The sequence below is a fragment of the Diabrotica undecimpunctata genome, chromosome 2 (assembly GCF_040954645.1).
Source record: "Diabrotica undecimpunctata isolate CICGRU chromosome 2, icDiaUnde3, whole genome shotgun sequence".
Classification (NCBI taxonomy): Eukaryota; Metazoa; Arthropoda; class Insecta; order Coleoptera; family Chrysomelidae; genus Diabrotica; species Diabrotica undecimpunctata.
The window spans coordinates 141,486,849-141,508,587 of record NC_092804.1 but is presented as its reverse complement, the minus strand read 5'-3'; the positions used below and the strand labels follow the sequence as shown (position 1 = coordinate 141,508,587).

The 21,739-nt window shown below is 34.8% G+C and overlaps 1 protein-coding gene across 3 annotated transcripts in view; it reads left to right on the top strand.

Annotated features, from left to right (window-relative positions):
- The window catches only part of LOC140434958 (uncharacterized), a 36,608-nt gene extending 16,803 nt beyond the window's left edge, over positions 1 to 19,805 (top strand). The window contains exons 2-3 of one of the 3 annotated variants that reach the window (XM_072523604.1): positions 6,610 to 6,703; positions 17,861 to 19,805. In XM_072523604.1, the coding sequence (XP_072379705.1) occupies positions 17,884 to 19,602 (1,719 nt within the window). In that variant the 5' untranslated portion in view covers positions 6,610 to 6,703; positions 17,861 to 17,883 and the 3' untranslated portion in view covers positions 19,603 to 19,805. The remainder of the gene's footprint in view (positions 1 to 6,609; positions 6,704 to 17,860) is intronic. The other 2 variants (XM_072523603.1, XM_072523602.1) reach the window with 2 other exon arrangements.
- Positions 19,806 to 21,739: the final 1,934 nt, after the last annotated feature.

Below are 21,739 nucleotides of genomic sequence, written 5' to 3'. Positions count from 1 at the left end.
ACAACGCTTGAAGCAACCAGCGATTTTAAATGTCAGTTGCGCGGGCGAAATCAATTTTAATAAAATTTGTATCAACTCGACGGTAAAAATTCGATATCTTTTGATCAGAGTGTCCTATGAACAAAAATCAAAATGCGTTTTAAAGGTGAAGAGTGCAGCTTTCGTATGAAATTTTTGTATTTTGCAACAAATAAAGTCAGATTTAATAAAGGTGTTACATAAATAAACGTTGCGCGATTTTTGCCATTTTTTACGATCCTCATGAGATAAATCATGTGCGTCAAAATGCAAAAATTGCATACAAAACAGCACTCTTCACTTTTAAAACTCATTTTGATTTTTGTCGATAGGACACTCTGATCGAAAGATATCGAATTTTTACCGTTGTGTTGATACAAATTTTATTAAAATTGATTTCGCCCGCGTAACTGACATTTAAAATCGCTGGTTGCTTCAAGCGTTGTTTTTGACAGATTGGTTCATTTTACACAAAAAGTGGTATGTAATAGACATTTTTGTTCAAAATTATCTCAGCTATATTTTTTATTTGAAACATTTGTTTCTACGGCATACAGATTCTTAGTAAATCGTTTTTTCCGTTTTCCCCTCTACGAGGGGGCGTTTTAGGGGGAAGCCGGGAAGTAAGTGGTAAACTTGACATTCTCAGCAAAATTCAGCTTGTTCGTATGATTTTTAGAGGTTCAGTGGCATTTTCGTCTGTGACTGGAGTGAGTTTTTTTTTAATGTTTATTAGTACTCTTTCAGATATCATTAGCTTTCTCTACAACTAAGGGCACTTTCTCACGTGCGCATTATCAGAGCCTGTTAAAAATGTTTTGAAATTAATCAAGTGGGTATCCCAAGATGTATTCACTCGTCGGCGTTTTTAAAACCTTAATATTTTATCGAGATATATTCTATTAAACGATGGGCAGGCGTTGAATGTCAAATTTAATGTTTCATATGACATTTTTTTGTTTTGAGAAGTAAAAAAGCATTGATGCTGTTTCAAGTGTCATGTATTCTAATATTTCCTAGGCCTATAACCTCATTTAATTCGAATCCATGTTTCAGTATACATTTAATTAGCGAGACTGTGCGGTCGGTTTGAAGATCTATAGCATTTTGAAAATTCCTCACTTATTTGAAAGTATACCACTGTATTCTATCAGTCTTCGTGTTCTTGATACTCAATAATAATTATAAATACGTTGTGGCAAAGTAAGTTAGTTACGATTCGGTATGGTTTTTTAGAATGGAGACCTAGGTTAGGTTAGGTTCAATATGAGTGGATGCCTAACGACCTAGGAGGTCTATCGTGGCTCATCCCTAGGTCTAGGTTAAAGTTGTCCCTTCAGCGCAGCCCTTTTAACATCTGTTATGGCCTTAGGTGACACTTCTAGGAAGTCGTAGGGATCTAGTTGATAATGCTTAAATGTATTGAGCCTTATATGGGTAGTTGCACAGATCGTATTCCGCAGTCTCGTGTATCTGCAATTCTGAGAACCTGCAATTCGATTTTCTATCAGTCCGATTTTGTTTATGTGCCCCATTGAGGCGACACGACAGTGTGTTGTTAGGAGATCTACGATGATTCGCAGATCATTCTTATTCATGTCTAGTAGATCTTTGGATCTCTTCTTTGAAGGTTTTTGTATAAAAGCCTTTGAATGTTTGGGACCCGCAATGGTTACGTTTCATTCGTTCTACTCAGTTCGATATTGTTCTTTTGGCTGTGCTTCTTGCTATGCCAACGAAAGGTTCTGGGCATATGAAGGTTTCTTTTGCTCCTCTCCTGGTAAGTAGGTCCGCTTTTCGTTCCCTTTAATACCAGTATGTCCAGGCACCCAGAATAAACCTACTTTGTTACTTTTTTCGATCCGAATCAGATTCTGAAGAAAGTTCCCAACTAACTTGGAGTCAATCCCATTCGATTTCATTGTCTTTAATGCCGCCTGCCTATTAGAATAATTTTTGTAGGTCTGTGCCTGCAGCTCCTCTTTATTAGTTCCTGCGGGTACATCTCTTTAGTATAAATTTTCATTTACTGAAAGATAGTAGAGTGATTACCAAGGCTCTCACAAAAGCTTAGCCTTGGTTTCTCACGTTTACTCCAGCTCCAACTCCTTCATCGGTTTTAGAGCCATCTGTATACCAGCAGTGATCTGCCATTATGAGATTCATTTTCTTCGACTCTTATTTGTTCCTTCCTTTAAAGAGAATAGTATGGAGGGAATTAAATCATGACCTCCATGGAGGTGGTTAGGGTAGTCGACAACAACTCCTGTTATGTTTAAGGCCAGGTTCCTCTAATAAAACGTGTTTTTTTTAATAAATTTCATTTATAGTACAAAAGATATTTCAAAATCAAATTTTTTACAGGTGAAAGTTCTAGTACATACATTAAACTACTTGAATTTTTTTTTCAAACTGGCGGCTCTGAAAATGGCTCTGGTGAGTGTCATCATTTGCGACGATTTTGACAACAAACAAACAAACTTTTCATATTCTGTATCGAATTAGCTATGGTCGGTATGAAACATTTTCACCGAAAAAAAAAAAAAAAACAAAATGGCGGAGTTTTGAATTTTTCGATCATTTTTTTGCACTTTTAATTGTTTATAACTCTTTTAAATAACAGTGAATATTGTTGGTTGTAGTACCGACTATGGAGAGTGATAAGTGCAATTATTTCAGATTACGAGTGACACTTAGTTGGAAAAACGTGGTTTGGAGAAAAGGCGATTAAAGTAAACAGCCGCCGTCCCCCGGGGCGCTTGAGCGGCCGGATTAACAGATTGGCGTGCACTGTTCTTCCCTATTCTCTTTGGTGGTCTTGTGTTAACATTTAGACCAAAATATTAGTGCGACATTCGTAATCATAGGTCTGATTGACTACAGTCATATATAGCCAGTATATCTGTTTGGGTTTCATACTCCAATGTTTTCCCAACATATTCTTCGACATACCCAAAGGGGAAGCTTTAGTTTGTTGGTTATTCTTACCAAATGAGCGTTCTATGTACGCCGCTTATCTACTATTACTCCTAGATAGTTGACCACCGTATCATTCGCCTCTTTAACAGTTTCTCCATACAGACTGGGTATCCAGATGTCATCTAGGTTCTGTCTAGTTGTGAAACTGACTACTACTATGTTTTACTAGAATTGACAGCGAGTTTTTCCCTTTCGCACCACCTAGTAAGGATATTTAATGTTTTTTGGAGTGTGCACTTCTCCCTCCTGTACGTCCGGAACGAGATCAACTCATCCACCAGGACTGACTACAGGAGGAGAGAAAGCATTCCCTCTCTGGGCACCTGTTAGCTGTTTTGGCCAAATTTTCTTCTCCTTGCTGGTTTATTCGAATCAGCCTATTTCCAGCATTGCTTTGATCCAGTTGCATATGGTAGCGGATATATCCCTTTTGATACTGCTGCATCATAAAGAGAATTTGGTAGTGCATTATTGTATGTGCCTTCTATATATAGAAAGGCGGTTAATGCAATCCATGGAGACCTAGACATGATGCTTATCGTAATGGAGAACGTCCTCCAACAAGATAGTCGGACGACATCAATCGCATCCAACATAACGGAATTTAAGGTGCTCAAGACCGGAATCAGTGGAATAATTTACGGGAGGTCTATGTTCAGCAGTGGACTCAAAACGGCTAATGATAATAATATATTGTCTCAAAATAGATACTGTCGCCTCGGGGTGATAATTAAGGGTTAAAAACACCTTAATTTACGCCGAACGCTCTGTATAATTGTACCTTGTCTTGAAAAAGACAAGGTATTTCTTATAAAAAACAACTAAGGTTGAAAATAAAACTTCAAGTTCGTAGTAGAAATAAAACTCAGCCACAGAGTCTGAAGAAGAAGCAGAGCCCCTAGAGCGCTATGCTATAGGAGAGTCCGTGAAGGACCGACTGGCTGGCCTGAAAATCACCTACAGGGTGTTTCAAAAAAAGGTAACCCCCTCTCTAGGGTAGGTAAAAAACTGAAAAATAATTGGGGTTTGCTTAGTAAAAATTTTTTGTAACGCCATCCGTTTTCAAGATACAGGGCGTTGAAGAAAAAAAAATTTACTCATTTTTTACGATTTTGCCGAAACTACTGGCAACATTGTAATGAAATTTTATACGCATATGTTTTGGAAGCTGATACATCCCATGAATTTGTTTTTATATCTGATTCTCATAGAGGGTGCTAGTTACACGGATCGTACTAAGTATTAGTCAATATAACTTTTTTAAGAGCATAATTATTAATCAAAATTTCAAGTAAACTTAAACATCATTCAATTTTACACGAAAAAGGTACTCTTGGTAAAACTCGATACTGTGTACTGTTTTCGGAATATTTTGATTTGAAAATTATGAAGTAATAATTGATGCTGGTATAAAATAGTTAGTAATTAAACAAAACTCACAAGAAGAAAATTAAATTAATGACTAAGAACATAAAATAAAATTCAATTATAGTAAGTGTTCAAAATGCCCTCCGTTTTCGCGAATACACAAGTCTATTCTTTTTTCTAAAGATTCCATTAACCTTCTAAACGGTAGGGGATCAGCTATGATGTCATTAAATTGACGTTGAATTCTTTTTTTCAATTCTTGGCGTGAATTTACCTCTGTTAAAATCGCATGAACGAGGAAGCCAATGAATCGGAGCTTCTGCACCTCTACCAATCCATCGATTCGGAAAATGATTACTCAACCAATTACGACACCTTCTATTACAGTGTGGTGGAGCTCCATCGTGCATAAAAAATAAAGACCTTCGCTCGTTTAGCGTTAAATCTTCTAATATCTTGAATAAGGAATTGTTTAAAAAATCAAGATACATATCACCATTTAAATTTCCAGGTAGAATATGATAACCTATTAATTTGTTACCTAAAGTTGCTGCCCAAACAATAACTTTAAATGAGTGTTGGTAACGTGATACCCTTTTGACTCGTCGATTCTCATCACACCAGTAGTGTGCATTATGGAAATTAAACATACCTTGTCGCGTAAAGGTGGCCTCGTCCGTACAAAGAATGCATTTTAAAAAATTTGGATTGTGGGCTGTCCTTTATTGCAATGTTTCACAAAAATCCACTCTAACCAGTAGATCATCTGGCAAGAGCTCTTGGACTTGTCTGTAATGATAAGGATGTAATTGCTGTTCTTTCAGTATCCGCCAAGTACTTGAAGAAGAAGTATTTGTTTGTCTTGCTATATTCCTTACGCTAACTGTTGGATCTTGATCAAGTAAATTTAAAATATTATTTTCTTTATTAATTGTTCTTGTTGTTCTTGGTCTACCAGAATTTATTTTATTTGGTCTCACATTCCCAGTTTCTCGACAACGTCGTTCAACGGCTCTAAATGTTCTTTTACTTGGTAAGTTTCTTCTAGGAAACTTTTCTGCATAACGTGTCACAGCTGCACTAGAACATCCTAAACATTCGCCTAAGGTTAATAACATGTCAGTGTATTCAACATTTGAGTACATTTTGATTTGATTTTACAAATAACAAGGTTTCAAAACTCTAATTATTGTTGATTTATCGTCATAACAATCAATAAATGTCAGATTTCCATGGCACACTTGGAGAAAATAGAGGTATACCTATTAGAACTTTATCATTACTACCAGCATCAATTATTACTTCATACTTTTCAAATCAAAATATTCCGAAAACGGTACACAGTATCGAGTTTTACCAAGAGTACCTTTTTCGTGTAAAATTGAATGATGTTTAAGTTTACTTGAAATTTTGATTAATAATTATACTCTTAAAAAAGTTATATTGACTAATACTTAGTACGATCCGTGTAACTAGCGCCCTCTATGAGAATCAGATATAAAAACAAATTCATGGGATGTATCAGCTTCCAAAACATGTGCGTATAAAATTTCATTACAATGTTGCCAGTAGTTTCGGCAAAATCGTAAAAAATGCGTAAAATTTTTTTTTCTTCAACGCCCTGTATCTTGAAAACGGATGGCGTTACAAAAATTTTTTACTAAGCAAACCCCAATTATTTTTCAGTTTTTTACCTACCCTAGAGACGGGGTTACCTTTTTTTAAAACACCCTGTATAATTATCTGTGCTGTAATATTTATACCAGCGACATAGGGATTTCCAGGTTAACAGCCAAAGGAAAATTCGAGGCTGGGCGATGCTCATCGGAGTGCGTACTAGTCCTCAGACTATGGCACTCGATGACAATACAGCAAAGGGTTCATCACCAATAATTACAAACTGCCTTAGTTGTCCAGTTGGGTCGTTTCCGTTTGACTTGAAAGTTGATTATGGCTAGTTTTTAAAAGGAATTCATTTCACGTCTTTCTGCAGCCATAACCGAAATACGAGACATTTATATCGCCCATGTGAACAAACGTATCGAGAACGTTTTAAAAACGCCGACATCAAGTTTTAACGCTTTTTTAATTCGTACGAACGAGATTAAGAGATTTGACATAACATGAAGTTTTGTGTACTGCTATCAAATTTTATTTAATATTTTTTTTTCTTTATAACCTCTTCTGGTGCACTGTTGCTTTTGATCTAAATCCATTTATAATAAAAACTAAGATGTATTTTAGGGTTTTTGGAATGCGCTTCATCAATGTCATAAGAAATAACTAAACTGACAGCTTTATGGTACCAGTGACATTTCTTAGGTGAATTGAATAAAAGGTAATATGTTGTTGTATTGATCAAAATGTATTATTAACAATTCATTAACACCATAATTGATAATGTAAATAATAAAAATGTATAGAAGTGTTAGAAGTTAATTTGCTTTATTATAACATGATTTAACAGCAGTATTTAAATTTCTCTGTCTGTCATATTCTCCGTTTAATGGGAACTTTATATACTACCTGCGACAACACGATGTTGCTGCAAACTTAAAATAAGTAATTATCAAATAAGGGCTGAAGTACTACTGTTTAAATTGGTTCCTATATTAATTGTTTCCAATATCTATTACAACCACTTAAAAGCCTGTCCAAAGCATTAGAAAAAACATTGGGTTAATCTCATTGTATGTAGAAATATAATCATTGATAATATAAAGTACGTACAAATATCTGACCTGAAATAGGATAGATCTCGAAACAAAAGATCTCGAAGTAAAATTGTATGACCCCCATGTAATGCTAGTTAAAAGTCTCTGCCAGGCCGCACACCGAATACGTCAAGACAGTAACAAAATACATAAGTCCTAAGAATCAATATTGTTGCACATAACTCATACACTAAGAATCATGGCTCTTCGTCTTTTTAGTTGATAATACGACTTGTCGAGTGAAGACAATGTTCTAATGTTTATGTGACTTGGTACGCAAAAGAAAGTGGTGTGGAAAGCTGTATGACCAGCATTAGTATTAATCAATAATCAGATGAAATTCCAGTCTTATTATCGTATGAACTCAGAAACAGTGAACTATTTCAGATTGTTTCACCTGTATAACTTTTTACCTCTTTGAACACCTTCTGTTCTACGTCGGCCGTACTGCAGCCAATTGGATTACTGTACATCTTCTCCATCACCCGATGGACCTTTTGGTCCTGGCTTACCGTTGTATCAAGGCGACATCGAAGCTTCTTATAGCAATAGTAAGGGTTCTATATAAGCTGCCTTAGTGTATTGAATGTTTGCCTATAGGACCCTAATTGGGGCCATTTAGACCTATGTGGGGTGGAGAAAGAAACCTATTTGCTTGTTTCCTTTGATATTTTTATTTGTAAGAAGTATCATTCATTTCTGGCTCATTTTCTGGCCCATATTTTTTTCTTTTTGTATCCGTGTACTTATTTTATTTTCACGGGCTAAGACAAAATTCTGTCAGGCATGGCAGTGTGCAAATTTCTTGTCAAAGCTATAATACCCTAAAGTTTTCCAGCTCATCGTATAATAAGACAGCTGTGGTGCTGCTGTCTGGAGATTTGCCGATTAAGCATGGTGTATATGTGCATTTTTGTATGTATATTTTATCATTGTGCCTGTATTTGTGTGTGTGCGTGCGTGTTTTTTTTTGCGAATGTATGTATCATGTTCAATTAACAAGTTAATGACAAAGCTACTATATCATGTTCACAGTTGCTGGCAGTTGTTCACAGTTGATCCACAGTTGATAACATAATTGTTATTTCTTCTTCTTGACTGGCTTTACAACTCGGGGCGAGTCTTCGCCGCATCCACTATAGTCCTCCATCTTCTCCGATCTTGTGCTTCTATTTCCCATTGTTGTACACCTATCCTAGATAAATCGGCTTCAGCATCATACTTCCATCTTTTTCTGAGACGGCCTACTGATCTTCTACCGTCTGGTCTCTCAAAAAACACTTGTCTTTAGCACTCTGTCCTCCTCTGATCTTACCACATGACCTGTCCATCTCATCCGGTTAGCCTTTATATGTCTGACGATGTTTTCAGTACCATACAGAGTCACCAATTCAGCATTGCGGCGCCTTCTCCACTCTTCTGCCAATGCATCTCTTTAAGGGCCAAATATCATTCCTTCCTTTCAAATACCAGCAGCTTCTTTATTTCCCGCTGATGTAGATTCCATGTTTCCATGAAAATTTAAATATTTGATCTATTGTTGACCTTCCAGCATGAAAACTGCATTCGTAGTCGCCTAAAATATCTTCCGAATACGGAGTGAGCCTCTTTAGTAAGATAATTGATAGAACTTTATATGCTGTGCTAATAAGTGGTATTCCTCTATAGTTTCGAAATTGTTCTTTATCTCCCTTCTTATGTATGGGTATTATAACGCTTCCATTCCATTCCCTAGGCATTTTCTGTTGTTGCCATACTCTTAGAATAATGTCTTACAATTTTTGATGTAAAACGATTCCTCCTTCGTTTATCAATTCTCCATTTGTTCTCATCTGTAAGGTTTTGTAGCAATTTTCAATCTTTTGTAAGTTTTTATTTCCAGCATTTCCTCGCCTTGTTTGTCAAAACATTTCCGTTTTGGGCTAGTTTTTTTTCCAATGGTTTTCTTTGCTGCTTGTTTTATAATTGATGCCAATCGCTGCCATGCTTGACCCAAGTCTACATTACGCTCTTCCTCTCCCAACAATTGGAATATGTTGCTTATTGGTACTTGATAATACAGTTCTTTATTTGTTGTTTGAAAAGCTTCTGTATTTAATCTTTCTTTTTGTTTTTTTGCTCCAGGTTCTGTACTGATATTCGTGTTCTCAACTTCAATTTTACTAGAAAGTGATCACTATCGCTGTCCGCTCCTCTCATACTTCGCGAGTTAATAATGCTACCACCTTGCATCAATGAGGACATGATCTATTTGGTTAAGTGTTCTTCCATCATTTGAAACGCATGTGACATTGTAAATATCCTTTCTTTCAAATTGGGTGGATTTAACAATCATGTTATTAGATCTTCTTCTTCTTCTAATGGCGCTACAACCCTTTGTGAGTCTTGACCTGCTTAACAATGTTCTTCCATTCTGCCCTGTCGGATACTTTCCTTCGCCACTGCCTGATGTTCATGATTTTAAGATCCCTCTCTACGTCGTCTATCCATCTTTTACGGGGCCTTCCTCTTGTTCTGTTTCCTTGGGGCTTCCATCTCTGGACTACTTTTACAGCTCGATTATCTGGCATTCTTTCTAGGTGACCAAGCCATGTTATTAGATATTGCGAATTATTTTAACCGGTATCCATTATCATTTGTTGTGTCATGTAGGCTACGTTTACCAATTAACTCTCTTAAATAGTCTTCCTTACCTAGTTTAGCATTACAATCCACCATTACTAGTTTGACGTCTTGTTTTGAAGCCGCTTTTTACTGTTGGTCTAATAATTCGTAAAATTCGTCCTTCCTTTCATCTTCGGCATCTTCTCTTGGGGCATCTATTGATAATATAGTAAGAGTGAACCACTTAACTTTGAGTCTAATATAGCAGATTCCTTCGTTTATTAGCTAGAAATCTATCACTGCCGTTTTTAATCTTTTTGCAATGACAAACAAACTTTTTGCCTGTTCTCACTACCCGACCAAAAGACTATAGCATCTTCCATATCCAAATTTCCCGTTGCTGTCCATCTTATTTCCTGTATTGCTATTATATCCATGTTATATTTTTTCAATTGTCGCTATTCCAGATCTGTGCTAACTTAACACATTCCACGTAACAATGCAAATATTTTTATTCCGTTGCATGTGTCGTTTATATTGAATATCTGTCCTGTTCCGAGGCAATAATTTCTATTTCGTGGCTCCAAATTTTTACATGTACGGAACGCAGGCCCATAGCTTATTTGGTTATACCTTATTCACATATGTCTCATTGTCCTATTCATCCATAAGACGTTCCCTATTAGCCATGAGTTTATTATAATTGCAGTGTATTTCAGCGTCTGTGTACAACATAACGCTGACTTCAATATTATGTTATTATCCAAACTCTGACTTTTTAGCAACAACTACCGTAACTCCTTCTTTAAGTGCCTTCTCCTCAATGGAGGTTGGCTACTACAATTGCAAACTCTTCTCTGTCTTCAGCTGTTCATAGTAATAACCGCAACGCCGAAACTCCATTAAAGTTTAATAGTGCTGCATTCGCTGCATCTTGTTACAGACATATTTTTGTATTTGTCGCATGCGTTGATTCATTTGGTGTGCGGACTGCTTATGAGACCGTGTATCAAAGAGACACATCAGACTCATATTAAAGTAGAACTGAAAAAGTATCTTAGCATTATGTAGTTGGTTGGTTAAAAATATATATTACAATGGAGACCAAAACTCTATAAAATAACAGAAAAGTGCTAACTACAAGATATTGAGAGAGGTTGTTTCGAAAATATTATGATTTCCATTTGTGCCAAAGTAATTACAAATTTAGTTTCCCGTAAAAAGTATATGGTTTTGTCCGACAGAGAATAGTTAAATACTGGTTATGATTTTTTATGGTTTGTCCATTCTTAATAATGACATTCAAAAGTGTATTGACGAATCATTGTAATTACATTGAGAAGCGTGCTTGAATGTTTGTATTAAAAACTATTTATGGAATATAAAAAAATTACAGTACTGGTTATATATAAATCGGTATAGATCAAATACTGATCATTATGATTATTTTTATACTTAAAAAAAATACACTGCTTTATATTTATTTGGATAAAAGGGGCTATTTTAACTAATTAGTAAACACCAAAAACTCTCAAATACAGAGTAATTAAATTTTTTTTTAATTTATTTTATCCCTATGTGGGTCGACATTCTTTAATTACATTTCTCGATAAGTTGCAATATTGGGTAATGCCAATATTAATCACCTTCACAGATGTGCCTTGACATAGCGTCTTCCATAATTTTCTTGTCTTTCTCTCCTATTTCTTTCAGTAATCAGCGATTCTTCATATTCGGCATTTGGCATCATTTGGTTCCACACGTTTGGATTCTTTTTCTTGTCTCACTCCCTATACACTTTCAGGTGTCGAAATGTGATTCCTGTTTATCATACGTATATCGATATTTTACACTCTCTTCTATTCTTTGCTACGTCTTTCATCTCCTCTACTCTTTTTCTTCTTTCCTTTCCATATTCTTCTATTTGGTCCAGCCACTTCTTTATCGTTCTTCCTCTTATTCTTTTCGTTGATTTTTCCATTTCCATTATTCTCTTTACCAATCGGGTTTAATACATTCTTATCACGTAACCGAACCAAGTCATTTGTTTCTTTTTGATTTTTGCCAATATTGGTTCTTTTAATTAAGGCTATTTCATTTTTCACTTCTCACTCTGTCCCAGTTAGTCTTGCCTGCTATTTTCCTAATCTGCTCCATTTCTATTGCATTTATCCTTATTTCCTGTTTCTTTTTAAGTATCCAGTTTTCACTAGCTTGTGCTATTATTGGCATTGTTATAGTATTGTGAATTTTCTTTTTTACTTAGACTTCAATTTCTTAATGTCCTGTTTACCTTTTCGGCAACCATTTTTCCGTCATATGTTAACACTGTGCCCAGGTATTCGAATGTGGTTACCTTTTCTAAATTCATTCCTTTTGCTTATTTGTTTGTCGTTAACTATCATTATTTTTGATATTTCTATATTTGTTTCCATTTTTACCTATTCTATTTCGTTCGTTCATATGCTAATCAATTTTTCACTTTTTTTTTTAATTTGTCATAAGAACCACATTAGAAGATCGCAATACACCGTGTTGCACAAACCTGGCAATACTTCCAAGTTATACTCTTCCACTAGTTTTAACACTTCTACTGGTATTTCAGCTAATCCAGCTGCCTTATTTAGAGTTTTTGATAGCATATTTGATTTCATCTATCGTGATCTTCTGTCCGTCTAAAGGATTTATTTCTGTATCTACTGCATTTCACCTTCAAGTTCTTTAACGTACTCCTTCCATCTTCTTAATTTCTTGGATAAATTTATTAGCAGTACTCCTTTCTTGTCTTTTATGTATCCTTGTTGACTTTTTGACCTATTCCGGTCACTTCGTATCATATTTTATTTCTAAACTTTTTTTTCGTGACTTAAAGAAACTAATTTCTTTTATAACCAAAATTTCAGAATCAGAGGATAAGTTTAGCAAATGAACAACAGGTTTTTGAAGACTCAAAGATGTAATCCATCTTCTGTATAATAGAGAAGTTCCTCTAAATATTATAAAAACTATCGAAAACATCTACCAAAACAACAAAATGGAAGTCAGAATAGATGGACTACTTACAGAACCTGTAGAAATAGGCAGCGGAATAAGACAGGGCGATTCATTGAGCCCTATGTTCTTCAATTTAATTATGGATGAAATCGTCAAAAGCGTTAACAAAAGAAGAGGATACAGAATGGGGAAAAAAATAAGGAAAAATACTTTGTTAGGTAGACGACGCAATATTGATAGCACAATACGAAGATAGTCTGCAAAGACTGGTCCACAGATTTAACATAAGAGCAAAAGAATTTAATATGGCAATCTCATCTCAGAAAACTAAAACAATAGTAATCGGTAAATAACCAACCAGATGTAAAATAAAAATTGATGGCATCAGTATTGAACAAGTAATGGAAATAAAATACCTTGGAATTACACTGTCCAGCCATGGAGACCTGAACAAAGAAGTGAAAGTACAAAAGTACAAGTACAAAAAGCAAATAGACTGGCAGGATGCCTTAATAACACTATATGGCAAAACAGACACATTAACACTAAGATGAAGTCAAGAATTTATAAAGTCAGTGTGAGATCAATAATGACTTATGCCTTAGAAACAAGACCCGACACAGCCACAACACAAAGGCTACTGGAAACGCCAGAGATGAGAATACTAAAAAGAATTACAGGAAATGCGCTGAGATATCGAAAGAGAAGTGAAGACATTAGAAGAAAATGTAATTTAAAGTGTAGAAAGTAGAAAAAAAGAATGGAAAAACCACATACGCAGAATGGGGGAGAATTGTGTTGTCAAAATAGCAAGAGATAAGTCACCAATAAAGATGGAGTGGCAAACTTCCATAGAGGTATTAATCCGCCAATGAACAAGCAGAATTGCTAGTTCTTCTATCTCTTTACATTGTTTCATCAAATACATTTCCTTAGCTGTTTTGATTTGTTCCTTAAATATTCGTTACATCTCTATACTTTTATACATATTTTCCTTTATATTTCATTTTTTCTTCGATCTGTGTAGTATTTCTTCTGTCATCTATTGTTATTAACCTTTGACCTGTGTTTGTCAAACTTTCTTGAGCTGGTTTCAATAATATGTTTTATATATTATTCCGCTTTTTATTTACATCTATAATTTGTTTGTTGTGAGTTAGTGTTTTTTGCATATTAAGATTCACGTTATTTTTAATTCGTTTTTTATTTCATCGTTTTTTATTTCATCGTTTTTCAGCATTCTTATATTAATTTTTTATCCTTGTCTTTTGAGTTTAATTCTTTTTAATTTTATTTTGACGCCAGCAACTAACTGATTGTGGTCTGAGTTAACGTCTGCTCTCGGATAAGTTTTAACTGAGGTTATAGAGTTTTTATATGTGCTGTTTACGAGTATAAAATCTATCTGATTTTTGACAATGTGGTTTTCTGTATGTGAAGGAGACGTTCATGCATGTACTCTTCTCTTAGGAAGCTGAAACCAAGTTTGAGCAATTACCATCTTCTTTTCTTGTCAGAATTCTATGAACCTTTCTCCTCTCTGGTTTTTAGTTCCTAATCCGAACTATCCTACTATAATTCGCTCCAAAGATTTTGTGTAGTATCTTTCTTTCAAAGATAGACATTCATCGGATTTAGTTAGGGTTCATGTCTTTGATCTACATGTGAAAACCGAAAATATCATGTCCTTATTTTTTGAGATAAGCGTTTGTTAGCTAGATATTTTGATAGGGAATAATAGCATCCGTTTGTGAGTATGACACCTCTTTCTATTTTTGTTGACGTTTTTGGAGTCGACCCGTATGCTGTCTCTCTCACAGCGTCAAAGTTTTGATTATTAGTAGTGAGATCTACATCAACATTCCTAGCTTCCGTGTGTGTTGGTCGGCACAAACTGTACTTTGGTTTATCTATAGTCGCATTCTTTTTACTGCCGTTGTTAGGTCTATTAGGACTTCACTGGTTCTTGATCTGGTTCTTGTTATGATGTCCACGTCGTTAGTACTAAAGTATTCTTCTTTTTCTTTAAGTGCCATGTATGTGATCAAGCGGCAGCTATCCTCTTGTTTATAAGTTCTTGGAATTTTTCTTTACTAGTTGCTGAGCGAAATAGTTCTTCAGGTGTCATATCGCACCATTGTCTAACATTGCTCAATTTCTCCATTCTACATAGCAAATTTCTCTTCTCTTTGTGGTTTTTAGCAACTGAGTTTGGTGTCCACCTTTCTGAGAACACTATTGTTGGAAGTCTGCGAGACCCACGATATTCTTAGAATACAGCGGTAACATCTCATTTTAAAAGATTCTAATTTGTTCACCGTTGTTACTTTTAGAATCCATGTCTCGCAACCATAAAATAGGATCGACCAAACATAACATCTCAAAACCATTTTACGAATATTTACTGGTTTCCATGTCATAAATACCTTACGTGATACTTTCAGTAAAGTATTACTTTGTATTAATTTTAGAAATTCCCTAAAGCTTCTACAGTGCATTTAAGTTATCAAAAATTACATTAGAAAAAACATGTTAATCAATTAAGAGGTATTTGCAGAAAAAATAAACTAAGACAGTATATTATGACAATGGAAACAAGTTATTCTTGGAATTAAATTGCCTATTATACTACTGTATATACTATATACTAAGATTTGCGAATTTAAATATTAACATTCTTGCATTTTCTATTAATAATCAAGGTTCTTCTTACCTTTATTGTCCAAAATATTTGAGAAATTATAATATTCCCTAACGAACCATCAAACTAGCTTTGTGGAATGGCAAACAATAATCAGGTACTACAAGAGACATTTGGTACATCGTAGCATGTATGAAAGTAAATACCATGTGAAATTTAGTCATATTCGATGCTCAAACGTAATTATTTACTCACTGACAAAAGTATTGAATATAGTATTTTCGGTCTTTATTTTTTTTCGCGATTTATATTGTTAAATAAGTAGATAAGCAATGTATGTCCGAGCCGAAAATTGATCATTTTCCTTGTAAATCTCCATAATAAAATCGTAAGGTCCAAAATAGCAAATTGGCCACATAGTCGCTCAGCTCTAGAACGGCTCGTTTTTCTATCTAATCACTCATTTTTTATTGTTTTTTAAAGCGATAAAAATCGATTGAAATTCGATCGTTTTTTATCACTTTTTTATTATTTTCTAAGTCATAAAAATCGATCGTTTTTTAACGTTTTTTAACGCACTAAAAAACTTTATTTTTCAATTATTTTACATATATTTATATGGCATAAACAACCGCATAAAGCGTTAAAAAAACGATCGAGTTTCAATCGATTTTTGTCGCTTAATGATGAATTTTGGGTCGGGACATACATTGCTTATCTACTTAAATATTGTTCCCTGGAATTTTTTTTTACTTTCTCTGTAATTTGTTATAGTCGAGAGAATGTTTAGATATGGTCGTTTTAAGTGAATAAGCGATACAAAGTAATAACTTGGCATTGTGTGCTTTGACGAGGAAAACAGAGAATTATTTTTACTTGCCGATGTCAGAATATTTCCACTGCTTTTTCGCTCATTTTTGAAGTTATCGAGAGTGCTCATTGTATCATAAATTGTTTGTTTAGCCCATGGAGGGTATGGCACATCTCCCAATCGACATTGGTATCTACCAATCGACTGTAAGATTATACAGTGAAACTGGAGAGTTTAAAATTTGTATGAAACCGCACGAGGAAAGCACCGAAAAAAAAAAAAAAAATATTTAAGTTCATGTTAAAGACAAGTAAATGTATTAATCAAAAGAGTAATGAGGACATTGAAGGAGGATGGCTTAAATCCACAACGCCCGACAAGCTTTCCTCGGCTTTCTACACATCTCAAAATTCATCCAGTACGTTTAACGTGTCAAGAGTACAGAGCTTGAGTGGTCAGCAAATAGTTCTGACAAGAATGCCATAGATACCTATCTATGGACAACTGAAACGAAATATTCGAGCATGGAATCATCTCCTAACTTAATTACATAATTAAGAATTGCTGCACAGCAGAAATGGCATTAAATTTCACAAAAATTGCAGGCTAACCGCTTGTTTTATCCATAAAACCGCAGTTTTAATAATTCCTGTAGGAATTTTTTATAAGTATAAAAGATATATAATTGAATTAGAGACTTTAATAATATATTAATAAGTAATAAAATAAATAATAAATTATAAATTAAATAAGTAAATACACGTCGAAGAGGGCCAGATAGCTCAGGCGGTAAAGTGGCTGACTAACAAGTAGAAGACCGAGAATTGATCCCCACCGCCGGTGAAAATATCTAGGGCTCCAAGTCAACTCAGCCTGAATAAAATGAGTACTTTGGAAAACCCAGGGTTAACAGGCGGTTGAAGCCTAGCACACAAAGGGATAGCAGACTCGCTATAGTCCCAAAGCTATACTAGCGGCATAAAGGGAGACTATTCGTATTATATTCACGTCGAAACATATTTTTTAAATAAAACTCATATTAGAAAATAATACATAATAATACATTTTCTATTAAAACTGGATAAAATTACTATTAGTCACAATTAAATAAAGTGACTAATTAAAACTGGAAAACTTGTGTAAACCAGTACTATAATTTATTTAGACATCAATGATACCTCAGGAATATGCGAATCACTCACCTGTTTCTTAATCACAAGCCACATAATATATAAATTTGATATGAGATCGGTGAATAAATTTTAAAAGTGCATTCAAAAATTAAATTAACATGCTAATGGATCTCGGTGTGCATTGTATCATTCCCTTCAGGGTACTGTTATACTTCTTACACGTTTATATTTTTACACAGAATCGATTGTAAAAATTTACAAACAATAAACAAAAAAAAAATATTTACTTTTTATTGACCAAATTACAACTATAAATTTTTTTACAATCGAATAACGTGGCCTATAACATCGATATAGATTTCGCTGTGTGAAAGAACCACAATTTACCACATAATAAATAAACTGAGTATAAAAATAATACAACATTCAAACTTGATAGAACAAAATACTTATTCTAATCATGTGTGTCTGTTGAGTTACAACGTTAACATGCACATATATGTATTTTTTCTTTAATACCGTATTGAGTGGTATAAGTGGGTAACACAATAGGTAGTCTTATTAATATAAATAAAATTATCATGTCGTTTTTCCGTAGGTCACCACCAGACCACGGGAAATATGACCGAAGTGATAGAAAAGCATGGTGAGCAGATTTTAGAGCCAAATCTTCAAGTTTCTTCTGTCCTTGAAGACTTTCAGCCACCAGTTGGCGATGCTACTTCTTCTAATAATACTACAAATGTGATACCCACCAGCACTCAGTACGGTGTCGCCATTATTCCGAACACATCTACTGTAAATGATCTTGCAACAGAGACTGTCACTCCATCTACTGAAACGTTAACTGATACTACATCAAAAGCGCCAGATGACAAGGAACTTCATTCCACGCCTAGTAGAAATGATAGATTTAAAGTAGTAAAAATAGCTAGTTTAGAGCCTTTTAAACGTGGTCGTTGGAAATGTATGGATTATGTTGATGAAGCACCCCCGGTAGGAGCTGCTAGAGTGCCTCAATCATCTGGAAGTATACAAATTTCAGCAGGTACATACATGCAAACTCAAAGTTTGCCACAGCAACAGTTTCAGCAAATGCTTTTACAAACTGGATTTACTGCTAATGGTACCCAATTCTTTACAAATGTTCAGCCACAGATGATTCCACAAGGTCAATACTTCTACCCACAAGTAGCAAATGTGCAAAATCCAGCAATGCAACAAGTGCCAAATAGCATACCTGCTCAGTTCATTACAAATCAGCCATACTTTCCAGCAGGAGTTGTTCAAAATGCACAAGGCTTTACAATACCCCAAGGATATTCCAATGTACAGTATGTTCCTGCAAATCTCATTCATAATCAAAATAGTGCATTTGTATCTACTTCATCACAACCAGTTCAATTACCACCAAATTTTCAACAAAGTCAGTCATATGCAGGCCAACCAAATGTTTCACAAACAAATGTTCAGACATTAATGAATGGTCATACATTTACCCCCCAGAACGAGCAAGTTAGTGGGAGTTTACCTTCACAGACTGTTAAAAGTGTAATAATGAACTCAAATAATACTCAGCCGGCTGTAAGTCAAACACAAGTTCTACAACAAAACGTCCAAAATGTCCCAGTGCATAGTAATCAAAATGTTATTGTTGCTCAAGGACAAGTGTATCAGCAACAGAATGCATTTCCACAGAATACTGCAACTCAACAACAAACAGTCGCTCCTGTTGTAGTTCCAGTTCAAGTTCAGCCTGTGATTTCCACATCACAGGTTGCCCCTGTGCAATCTCAAACGTTTGATCAAAGTTTAGCTAGTAACGTTTATACAAACCCTCAATTTGCTGTTAGTGTAAGTAGTTTGACTGTCCTTGATAATAGTGAAAATGCCACAGAACTGACAGAAACGCAGAGTGGCGGTAACGCGAATGTAAGTGAAAATGTCGATGATCCCGCTAAAACTAATCCTGTGGTTAATGCAATTGATAATAAAATAGAACAAGCTATGGATCTTGTAAAAAGCCATCTTATGTATACTGTTAGAGAGGAAGTGGAAGTATTGAAAGAGAAAATAGCTGAATTAATGGAGAGGATTCAGCAATTAGAAACTGAGAACAATTTTCTTAGATCTCAAATACCCAAGTCACAGAATGTACCATCTACACCTGCTTCTACTATCCAACAATCCACTGTAGTCATTAATCCTAACTCTAATTTTTCTAATACTGCTCCAATAGTTACATCAGAAACACCAACTGTAACTAATACTAGCCATAATCCTATCCCTAATACACAATCTCATTCAATACCCACCAGTGAAACACTGAATCCTCAGTAATTTGTTCAGTTATTGGTCTTTCATACTCCCTAACTGATTTATTGTTTGTATTTTGACAAATATTTTACCTTCTGACTTATACAGTGCTGGTAGGACAAAAAACACTAAAAATTGTATATAAAAACCAAATTTTATTACAAATTTTTATTTATATAAATAAGTAACGCTTAAAATTCTGAAATTGCTGGTCAATTTTATCTTTATTTATCTAGTTGTAAAATATTGTGTAATAAGAAAAATATAGACAATTTCTACTTTTAAATTTTGTTTTAATTACTTGTTGAATTGGATAACAAAAATATAGAGAAAGTTTAAGATTTTATTCGATTTCAATTATCTTCCGGATTTGGACTCGGTCTTCGTCAGGATTTTAAATGAAAGGGTAGATTGTGTGTACCCCAGATGCAAAAACAGAAATGAATAGATGAGTACTTGCGTTGTTAAAATGACTATACTGAATGACATAAAAGGTAAATATATTTATCTACGTAGGTGTAGATTTTAAAATAATTTTTGGTATACATATTGCGTCCCTTTCATTGACACGCCTGGGAATAGTTCTGATGAGCTATTCGAAATCATGTTGAAGTATCTATTTCCAGGTTCCTGCAACCTCGTGAGTAAGAGCTGCTAAAGTCTGTGGAGATGTTAAAAATTCAAGAGCCTACGACCGGTCATGTCCCAGATATGAATTGTAGACAGATCAGGCGATCATGGTGCCCAAGGTAAATAGTTGATGTGATGTTGATACATGAAAGCTAAATTGGTTGATTGTCTGGCATTTTCTTGCCTGTAAAATAGGGTTTTGGATGGTGGTTAGGCATGAAATGAAAATTAGTGATGATGTGCTACCATAAGTAGTAACATTCCATACCATACCTCCCACGGTGTGGTAAACGTGCCACTCTGTCAGATTGTGGGTCACGTCTTTCACCACGTCGCTTTTTCACTCTTGCTCGACCATCGTGCATCTCGAGACAGAAGCTGGATTCAAAGACACTAAAGGCCACCTAATTCCATTACCGGTCCCACAAAATTCTTTCTCTACACCAGAATAACAGTTACGTTGATGTTTAGCTTTGAAAGGGAGCGCTCATTGTAGGCGATAAGAAAAAAGGCCGTAGTATTAGGCAATATACCGTACGCATACCAACAATCCTTCCACGCTCTTCAAACTACGGATTTGCCATGGTTCGAGTACTACTGAATCTGTCTCTTAGAGCTAGAGAACTTAATAGCTGTCTCTTAGAGCTAGACAGCTGTGACATACAGAACCCCTCGCTCGGTGTCATCGGCTTTCCCGAGTCTATGCTCGTTCACACTGTAGTATATTCCGTAAGGATCTGTTGGTCCTTCTAGAAGCTTCACGAAATCCGATAGTTCGACCCCTCTTAACGTAGCTATTCACGTAGCTAGAAGACCCGGCACTCTAGACATTTTGAGCAATCAACGAAAAGGCTTCTCAATCAGCTACACGAAATTCACGAAATCTGAATGCTTTTTTATTACAAGAATTCACGCAGCCGCCACAAAAACTTAACAGATAAACCTGAAAGTTGTAGTACTTGTTTCATCACATTGCAAGAAAAGTCGATATGTTCAAAATTAATGAATACTGTTAATCATACTTAGGTATTTACCTTTTTTGTCACTCAATATTGTTAGTTTTCCCTGAGTATATCAAGTATTTGATAAACAGGGATTAACCAGTCTACCTTTTCTTTGGTACTCTAGCTAAAAAATATAGTCCAAACCTAGAAGATGATTTGTTTCATTTATGTAGTTAAATATCTTACATATCTTAGGGTTTAAAGAAATACTGGGAAGCATTTAATTTGAATTAAAGTTAAATTAATTAAATTAGGCAATTTTTTTATTATATATAAATATACAGGCCTTACTTTTAGTAGAAATTGTTGATTCATATGTCCTTATGACATATTTTTCTTCAAATTTATTTGTTAAGTTTTTATGTCATTCTAGTTAAATGTTGCCGATCATAATGATTTGATTTTTGATTAATTCGGCGTGATTTGATTTTTGATTAATGGCACCAAATCGGTGTTTTGGCCTTCTCTTCAAATATCTAAATAAGTTCCATTAGGCCATTTATACGTATTTAGCGGTACCAGAACTG